A 10,619-nucleotide genomic window follows, 5' to 3' on the forward strand; every position below is an offset into this window, starting at 1 on the left:
TGTTTTGTGCCATGATAAAATACGGACTGTATTTATGATCCATATTTCTCCGCCGCAATTAAGTATAGATACACCAGTTCAGTCTTCAAATTCTATTTTTTCATTCCTTCAAGCCCTAGAACGAAATTCCTCTTCTCCCATCAATCCAAGACATTAAGATAAGCCATTCCAAGTCAGTTCTAACATGTATTCATGTAATCTAATTAGGAAATCATTGTTCCTAAGTTAGGGTTTTCAAGAAAAACCGATCTCAAGGCTCAAGGTTTAAGCTTTTGGAATTCCATTACGAGTTTTGGAGTGTTTACAGGTATGTAAGGTTTCGATCTACGTGTGGGAACATCATTGTTCTTCCTCACGCCAAGTTCTTCCATGATTATTCGAAAGTTTTCCAAAAACTAGGGTTCTAGACATGTTCATAATAACCCTAAGTACATGTGCCATGATATACCATGTTTGTATTGATAATTTGTTATTGTATTTTTGATATTCAATTTTGGTTATTGAGAATCTGTCTGTAATCTATGAAAACCCATACTTTGCATTCCATGGGTTCTTACATGCAAGATATGAACTATTATGCTTATTTTCATGAAAATCCTACATGTCTCCATGTTTTCATGCAAGTTATATTATGTATCTATGTTCATGTTAAACTATAATTATAAACCATGTTACAAGTCATGTTTATGAAATTCATGGGCTTCTAAGCCAACTATATCCATGTTCATGTTTTGGGAGTAGTACAGATTACAGAGATGGCTCAGATAGCTTGAAACTACGTTTACCAAAGATAGGATAAAGATCGCTCTGCCCAGTTAGGACAATACCTTTATGTTTACCCATTGCGGATTGTTGGATCCATTCATGTTCATGTTCATGTCTTGTACCTCGGTAAGGTACATGATGGCTTAGCTGGTCAGGCAGAGATCTGACGCCACATACTTACGTGGTGGTTATATGTCGGTTATACTAAGGCTCTCCCACTTAAAATGTTTTACTCATAATATATATATATATATATATATATATATATATTCATGTCAGATGATACTCTTGTTCATGTTCAGCATACATTTTCAGCTCTATGATTTGATGTTCCATGTTTATTGCCTTCAGTTGCTTTACATACCAGTACAGTTCAAGTGTATTGACGTCCCCTTTTATTGCCTGGGGGCCTACATTTCACGATGCAGGTATTGATTTACAGGACGACGGATCTGCTCATTAGGATATCGCTCGTATCAGCTTTTGGTAAGCCCCATCTCATTCAGGGTTTAGTCGTTATTTATACTTTATGTTAGTTTTGCAGTTAAGGTATGCCGAGGGACTTATCCCGATAAACAGTTTAGCAGTCAGACTCATGTCAGAGGTTTCATAGACTAGTCCAGTTATGTCATGTCAGACGTTCAGAGTTGTATAACCGGTATTGGCTCATTATTTATTACGTTTTCAGACTATTCCGCATTCATGATAAATTATTATTTTCAGACTTATGATTATTAATCCCCATGTTTATTATAAGTCATGCATGTTTTATTGTGTTCCGCATCAGCTTATGCCCCGTGTTGATTCAGCAGGTCATGTGGTTCGCTCGGTCACACGCAGTCAGGCACGGAGTGCCGTGTTACGCTCAGGCCATGGTTCGGGGGGTGATAGTACGCAGACCTTACCCCTACCTTAGGAGGGAGGTGTAGAGGTTGTTTCCGATAGACCCTCGCCTCAGAAAAACCTATAAGTGTTTCAAGCTTATGATGAAATGAAACCAAAAAAAAAAAAAAAAAGGAGAACGAAACATACGGTCCTCCCCAATTAATTTGCTACATTGGTGAAGTCCCTCGTCTTTTTCTCGCATAAAGTCCTAGTACACGGTAAGTATTTCAAGCTTCAAACATTACATAAATTAATCAAAACTCTCTCAACTTACAGGGCTACAAGAGCACACGATTCTTCCACCATCCCACTCGAACAAAAGGCATACATCATCAACGAGCATGATGATGTTCTCCATCATTGATGTTTGAAGGTCGAAGGTTTGAAATTTAAAATCCAAAAAGGTGTTGTTAAATCGAATGGATTTGGTTAGAGTAGCTTGGAGACATATTTAGAAACTAAATCTGAATTGAAGTTCATTTGGAGAAGATTTTGTGTGATTTGGTTCATATATTAGTGGTTATCTCAGTTTTATATTTGTGTATATCCTTATGTATATCCCTGCATATTTACATGTATATAAGTATATACCCCGTTGTATACCCATGCATTTATGTATATGTTTGCATATTCATAACAAAGTTTGTGTCCTAACACTGATAAAAATCATATACAATGTGATATACACATATTGTAGGTGTTTATTACAAATGTAATAGTTATATAAATGGGTATGAACCAATATACACAGGGATATACATGCTACTGCCATGAAATGTCTGAATTCGTTAGGTTGAATATTTTGGTGAATGAGTGCGATTTTCTTAGACGACTCTGCATTTTCTTGGTCAAGCACTACTTGCTGCTAAAAATGTTTTTCAAATTGATTAGTTAAACACAAACTGCTCATCACCAAAAGTATTTTTTTGAAAAGTACTTTTCAATAGGCTAATTTTAAAAGCTTGGCCGACCAAATTATAAGTGTATTTTGTCAAAACTCAAAAAAGCACTTTGGGAAGAAACTACTTTTCTCAGCTTTTAAAACATAATTTTTGCTTTTTTACTCAAAGACCCTTTTTCTTCTCCTAAAAGCTTGGCCAAACATCTTAACTTTGATTTTTTTTTTTTTTTTTAATTTTAAATAAGCACTTTTGACCTCGGAAAAACTTGGCCAAACAGACTACTAGTAACTCCAATGAAAGTGTAATTAGTTTTTGAGTATTCACTATGATATTACTTAGGAACATTCCTCACAAACAAACTAAATTCTATTATTCGGTGCACGATTTTCTTTTCATGCTAAACATATCTATCAAAAAATAAAGTTCACCATATTTATCCTCACAAGTCACATCGTCACAACCATTAAATTTAGTACATTAGAACCCACATGCATATTTAAAAGTAATCCAGAAAGAGCATGATATTGCAAAAGTTGTGTGACAAATACATGGTTAGTTCCAGAGCCCTAATTATTATGTTCATGTAAAATTTGAAACACTAACCATAATTACATTTTATCCAATGTGAATGTAGCTTATTTAATTATTGAGGGTATAAACATTTTTTTAGCGTTTTTCTTTACATTCGTACATTTGTAATAGAATAAATATATACTACTATTTAATAAGTAGATATTTTGTAAAATAGTTATTATGGTGATCTTATTTGTGAAAGTTTCACGATTGAATTGGTTTAAATCTAAGATAACTAAGGAATTTACGATGGCTGAATCGATTGGTTACTTGAAATTCTACTTTGTTAGTGAAAGTTTGATACTATTCCTCACGTTATATTCTCTTTTCATTTCTCCGGTTCTCCCCTATATAATTTTTTTCCTTTAAAATGACAACTAATCCTTTAATGTGAAAAATTAGGAGTGGGAATAACTTTGACGTTCCAAAATTATTTTTAGAGCGTGTTTTTCCATCATAATAGAAAGAATTTTAAAAGCTATCACAAAATTCACTTCTTTATCTCCGGTATTTTTTATTCGGAAAAGGGCCAAAAATACCCTTGAACTATTGAAAATGGTGCAAAAATACCCTCCATCCACCTTTCAGCCCCCAAATACCCTTACCATCCACCGATTGGGTCTAAAATACCCTTATTGCTAACAGAATATTCTCATTAAACACGTGGCATTTTTCTATTGGTTGGCTTATAAAATTAATTAAACTAATTGACCGGGTAACCCAAGTGCCCCCCACCCCCTGACCCCCCTCCCCCCACGCCCCCGCCCCCGTGAAATTTTTTTTTTTTTTGAAAAAAAAGTTGACTTTTTTTTTGCACCCCACCCCGCACCCTACCCCTCCCCCGCACCCCTACCCCCTCCCTCGCACCCCTACCCCCCCTCCCCGACGCAAAAAAAATTAATATTTTTGAAAAAAAAAGTTTTGACGTTTTTTTTGGGTTTTTTTAGCTGGGAGGGGAGGGAGGCGTAGGGTGCGGGGTTTGGGGGGTGGGGGGAGGGGGAGGGTGCGGGGTGGGAAAAGGGATAAAAAGAAGAAAATGAAAAAGTAAACCAAGTACTCAAGTACTCATTTTGTAGCAATAGCAAGTAGTACATGCTATTACTGTACAATTAGCTTGCAACTATTTATCCAAGATTACTTTTTCATAAACTATAAATCGGTATACATTTTCCAGTACTTTTGCAGTATTGCAATTTTTTTTCCCCAACTGCAGTATTACGATTTAATTACTAAAATTCAATAAAACTTTAAGAACATCCCCCATAACCGAATCCTAATTTCTCACCAGCAACATCATACACAATCTCCAATGTCTGTTGTTGTATATTCCCAAAAATTCCAATACTATCATCATCTCCATTTCCAGCAAAAGCCAAGCAAACCTGAGAAGCACCATTTGCTATAAAAATACCATTTGGGTCCAAGTTCACATTAGTTTTACCATTGAAGTTGAAACTGATTTTCGGAATACTAATGGAAGTGTTGTTGCTTAAATCATAACATGTGTCAAGCAAAGATAGGTCCGGTGCCCTGGGGTACTTGGTCATGAATTGCCGGAAAGTTGACCGCAAATTATCGTACGCTGTTGAGGGTAATCTGGTAATTACCGTACCAGAATCTATAATTGTTCCGGCATTCTTAAATACCATTGGACTTATCGATAACGCTTTCCCACCAACGGTAATACCTAACACATCAATGAAGTAAAATGATGCTCCTTGTGAAGGAACGAATTGTGTGAACTGGATGGTTGATTTTACCCCCGTGTTTTTACCGAAGGTTAAATGACCATTTGACCCTCTCCTAGTTGGAAGGCAATAAGAGAAGTATTTCCCGAATTTCTGAGCTGTTTGTGAAACAATGGATAATGGGTCGCGGCCTAACCCGATTAACCCTGCGGTTTTACCGAATAACCCTTTGTTGTTTTGTCCACAACCGAACATAAACCCATCAAACACATCATTTGGTGTTAAAGTTAACTTGTCTTTAGCGAAGAATCCAATGGAGAATGACGAGTCACCGTACTGGAGGCCGTAAATGCATTTAGAAGAAGAGCAACCCGGGTTGTTTCCAGTAGCAGATTTAAGACCCGAACAAGCAGTGTCGCTACAGGAAATGTTGGAATATGTCGTAGATAATGATGGGTTGAAAATTGGTTGTTGTTGAGCGTAACAAGATTTAACACATGGTTGGCATTGTGTCCATGTTAGGTCACTACCTGTGTCGAAAACGAGGGAAAGGTCCTTTTTTGGGGTACCAATTCCGAGGGTAACAATGTAATTTCCAGTGCCGAGAGCATTACCGGGCTGGGCCGGGAGATTTGCCTTTGAGTCTTTTACTCTCTTGGACTTCTTGTTGGAAGATTTGTCTTTCTTTCTGAAGAGGTCGTAGTTTTGGGCTGTGATGCGGGCTTGGATTGAGTCTACTCGGGCTTGATCGTGGGCCAAGATTTCTGTGAGGGTTGGGGCTTTTTTTGCTCCCTTTTGGTTTAGTTGAGAACATGGGCCATGCCTGTTGACGATTTCCAATGATGCCCCTCCTGTTTTACCTGGAAAAAAAAAAGGGAATTAAATTTATGAATCAAATAAACTAAACCAATAATTAAGATAAGTACGGATCAAAGTTTCAAGAAATGCAGATACACACAATATGTCTAAACTCAACAAAAGCTAGAGCAAACATATAATAACATATTCTAAAGTGTAACCAATCATCGGTTCTATATTGACTCATTTATACAATAATACTCTTTTTGTTCCATTTTATGTCAATTTTCTTTTTAATCTGTTTAAAAAATAAATTTATCTATAATTTAAACTTAAAACTTTTTATTTAACCATGTATGATATGTTGTTGTAACACCATAAAAATGTCACGTGATGTTATAACCCATGTTCGAAGAGTCAAATATTATCACATAAAATGAAATGATCTGGAGTACCTTTTGCAGGTAGAGGAAAAGTTCAATAATAATTAAAAGACAAGCATGAGTATCAAAATTTAAGCTGGAGTTATTGTGCATATCAAATCAAGTTTACATACACCGTAATTGAATATCATTCAAAATCTGAGATAGAGTATACTAGTTGTTAAATCAAATGAAAATCTAAAAGGTGGTCATATAAAAGTTAGGGAATATGTGCAATAATTTTCCCTAAAAATTTTTTAAGTACACCCGAGTCATTAATCAAAATTACTTCGAAGTAATCATTTTTGTTTGGCTAAATAAAGACAAGACAATGGTTTTCAGATGTCATCATTTGCTGCAAAAAAAATTGATTTGTCCATACAGCTGTCCCTTACTCATTCTTCATGTTTGGTTTTGACAACTATAGGCCAAAATAGTGTGCTTTCTGATTATGGTGGAAATACTAGTAGTGTATAATATGAAAAAAAAAAAAAATGAAATTATTTTCTCTCTCTCTCTCTCTGTTGTGTCTACCATCAAAACAAAAAAAGGAATTTACGGAGCAAGTGATTCCTTAAATAAGTTGGCTGGAATATGTCATAATCAGTCTAGTCTCCGAATAATTTAATGCATTTATGAAGATCTATGTACTTCTCAAGTTTAAATAAATGAAATAGACACACACATACACACTCTATTTCATTTATTTGTATATATATATTGACGAAAAGTGAACATTTCAATTAATGAAAGGTAAATTATGGTTAATTAGATATTATAATGATCAAAATTAGAATTTGTCTCTATGTCATGAACTAAAAGCACAAATTTCCTTAATTATTGGGCTATAGGGTAGAAGGACGCTATATATGTATGAGTACAGAACAATAATGAAACTTAATTTTTTCTTAAAAATACAAACAGAGAAGGAAGGATAAACGATTAAGGAAATAAGTCAAATATGTTGCTAATGGGGACTTATAAATTCAAATTAATAAGCTTTCAGCCTTTCCAAACAAAGAATCTCAATTTATAAGTAAAACAGATGGCCTAAAAACTTGTAATAGAGTTTGCATGTTCTGGAATTCACATGATCACTCCGCAGTCCGCATTCATATTTTCTTATTGAAAATTTTGACTGGTAGTTAGGTTGTATTTTGGATAACTCTTCACCAATTTATTTTTTTCTTCTTTAACTTATTTTATCTTCACTGTTAGGGAGTTATCTCTATTCTCTTTTCTTTTCTTTTTAAACTTTTCTGAAACTTGCATGACAAGGTGGAGCTCGAAATAATCGATATTAAAGTGAGTCAATAAATAAAATAACATAATAAATCATGAATATGAAAACATCAATAATTGCGAAGTAACGTGATAAATTGCAGGTGGCAAATTTAGTACTGAAAGCTAGATCCTTTTAAAGCGGCATAAGTAGGATTATAATTTACAACTTACCAATAATTTTGCAACTTTTTGAACACTATTGTGAATTTATAGGTAACTCTGGGGAATAACTCTTTTTTATTTTAAAAAAAATATTTGTTGGCAAAACTTTGGTCCCCATCATAAATGCAACTTCTTATAGTAATAGTAATTTCAGTTCGAACCATGTTATATGCTAGGTACATTTGTTCTTTTTTCTTCAAATCCTTCTATTACATTTAGTGAAAACAAGTGAAAATGTAGGAGCTGTATTCAATCATGTGGATAATTGCTTTTACTTTCAACCCCACAACTTTTTGAAAAGAGAATATCATCCGTTGGTTGACCTCCTTTTCTCACCACAACCCTACGCCATCCAAATTTCACCCCAAAACAACAAATAAACAAAGAAAAAAAAGAAAAAAAAACTAAAGTAGGTTGATGTGAAATAATATTCCATCCATTTCATTTTATACAATAGTGTTTGTTCGAACATGAAACTTATTTTTTTTTTTTTTTTTTTGATATATACCAAAAGTTACTTTTAAATTATGATCTTAATCATATCATGACATTTATACAAACATGATAATGAAAATTTTAAATTAAAAGATTTCAAACAAAAAAGGTGTGCAGTTTTTGCAAGAGATTAAAAAAATTGCCATATAAAATAGACAGAGGGGAAGTAGAATTTCCCCTCGCCTTCTTCCCTCATCCAAGAAAAGTCAAGGATGAAGATTTAAAATGAAAATGGTGATAGCAATATACAACATTAATACACAAACATATGTGGACATATATACTTTATTCACACTTACACATAACTCTATGTGAACTTACGAATCTACATTAATTTTGTTGTCTCTATTTGAGTTAGAGTGCGGCCTTTCTTCGGATTCTGCAGGAAGCAGAGTGCTTCGTGTATGGGCTGCCATTTGAGTTATAGTATGCAAAAAGTAAGTATTATGAGAATAAAAGGAGAGTTAATTAGTTACCTTTTCTAGCCGGGTTGCAAGAAGAGGAAGGAAGCAGAGAGCTGAGCTCGAGAGTATGGAAATGGGATTCTATGGTTTTTCTTCCTTCCAAAGCATGGCTTTTCTCCAAAGAGAATGAAAGCAAAATGAGAAGAAAAGAAGAAGAGAAGAACAAAAAGTAAGAGGAAGAACAACTTGGAGTGGCCATTATTTTAACAATAATTTGGTTTTGACAAGAAGCCCTTTCATCCTGCTTATTATATAGAGTTTTTGGACCCTCCACAAAGACACCTCAATTTTCTTTTCTTTATTTTTCTATATAATTATATTATATTCTGGCGTGGGGGTGGGGTGTGGTTTTTTTTTTTTTTTTTTTTTTTTGGATGGTGGGGTTGTTCCTATTATTAGAGAAATATAGTATAGATTGTGAAATTGGTAAATCTAGGTAATTTTGCATCTAATAAGACGTCAAGGATCTTAATGACATAAAAATGAAAGGCAAAGCTACCCTTCGTTCAATTATTAAAACAATTATCTAATTCAGATAATTATTAAGTGGATTAATTAAATATATGTACATGTTATATTTATGAAAGGACTTAGCTTAGCTAGTTTCCTTGCGTGGGAATAAAATTTAATAATTCTAGAGTGAGGAACATAAAACACTAACGAAGTTTCCTTGCTAGACACAATCAATTATATGATTTTGTACCCATGTGGAAGGCTTTTCTAAATCTTTTCTTAACGGTGGTAAAAAAAAAATTGATCATTTTTCGATTTGCGTCTAACGTCACGCGGGGTCATGTCTATTTTCTTTGTATCGTTTCAATTTTATCTAATGTCCGCAAAGAAACTTTAACATGTGATACAATTTGAAATTAATTCAAATGAAACTCTTAGCTAGCGATTAATTATGTCTGTAAAAGTTTCTTGCAAATGGCACATCAAAGCCTATGTTGTGTCTCAGACTAAAGTTGGTTCGAATATCCGAACCCAACTACAAATAGTTGAATTAGAACCATCGATGTGAACCATTTTTAAAATTTCTTCCTTTAATTGATCTGGAAATTGTATACTTTAATAATTAGAGAAACGAACTTAAGGAAAAAGAGTTGTTAAGCCTCTATAAAAAAAAACAGTTGGCAAATATGAACGATGGACAAAATGTGAAAACTTTTCCAAAAAAAACAGTTGGCAAATATGAACGATGGACAAAATGTGAAAACTTTTCCAAAGAATCACCAAATCATTTATCCACCAACCAATAATAGATACCTGGCCAATCAATCACTTTGTTTCATGTTTTGCTCTTTCTTACACTTTTTTGTCTTTTCTATTGGGGACAGTGTGGAGGGGTAGGGCACACCTTTTGTTTGTTTCCCTTTAGGAGGGAACCTATTAGAATTTACATGGATAAAAATTTAAATAAAATTAATTCAAAGTAATTTTCTCGTTGTAAAGAATTGATTTTGTTCAATTAATCCTCGATAGGTCACCGGAAGGTAAAGTTTACATTGTAAAGCTTTACTCGAATTCAATATTTAAACTAAATCATATCTACTTATTATGATTAGATATTTAGTGAGGTAAATTTATATCTTAATTAATCATGATTACATGGGAATAATTATATGCAAACATATGTCATGCCGTGTTTTTCTAGCCTCTTAAATTTGTCTAAATCTATTTTTTCATTCAAAAAGCCTTCAATCAATTTATTCAAAATATTTTTACCCTTAGGGTTAATATCATTTTTGGTCCCTCAGATATTGATAAAATGTGATTTTGGTCGTTATAATTGTCACGCCCCGAACCATGGCCTGGGCGTAACACGGCACTCGGTGCCTTGCTGCATGTGACCGAGCGAACCACATGACTTGATGAGTCTACATGGGACATGAACTGATGCGGAATATAAAGTAAACATGCATGAATTGTGAAAACATGGAATTCAATAATCATAAGTCTGAAAATATTATTATTATTATTATTATTATTATATCATGAATGCGGAATTATGGTAATGTAGCCATTAAGGCCAACTCAATTGAACATGACAACTGACTAATCTATGAAACCTCTGACACGAATACGTAACTTAAAACGTTCACGAATGACAAGGCCCTCGTGATACCTTAAATGCATAACTAACATAAATAGAAGTAAAGACACAACCCCGAATGAGATGGG

At 34.0% G+C, this 10,619-nt stretch overlaps 1 protein-coding gene across 1 annotated transcript; it reads right to left on the minus strand.

The window, feature by feature from the left end:
* Window positions 1-4,162: 4,162 nt before the first annotated feature.
* LOC132029757 (aspartyl protease family protein At5g10770-like) lies at window positions 4,163-8,666 on the minus strand. The gene is made up of 2 exons (XM_059419103.1): window positions 8,451-8,666; window positions 4,163-5,673 (listed from the first exon to the last, which is right to left on the minus strand). The coding sequence occupies exons 1-2, from the start codon at window positions 8,635-8,637 to the stop codon at window positions 4,373-4,375; spliced, it is 1,488 nt and encodes a 495-aa protein (XP_059275086.1). The 5' UTR covers window positions 8,638-8,666; the 3' UTR covers window positions 4,163-4,372.
* Window positions 8,667-10,619: the final 1,953 nt, after the last annotated feature.

The sequence above is a fragment of the Lycium ferocissimum genome, chromosome 9 (assembly GCF_029784015.1).
Source record: "Lycium ferocissimum isolate CSIRO_LF1 chromosome 9, AGI_CSIRO_Lferr_CH_V1, whole genome shotgun sequence".
Classification (NCBI taxonomy): Eukaryota; Viridiplantae; Streptophyta; class Magnoliopsida; order Solanales; family Solanaceae; genus Lycium; species Lycium ferocissimum.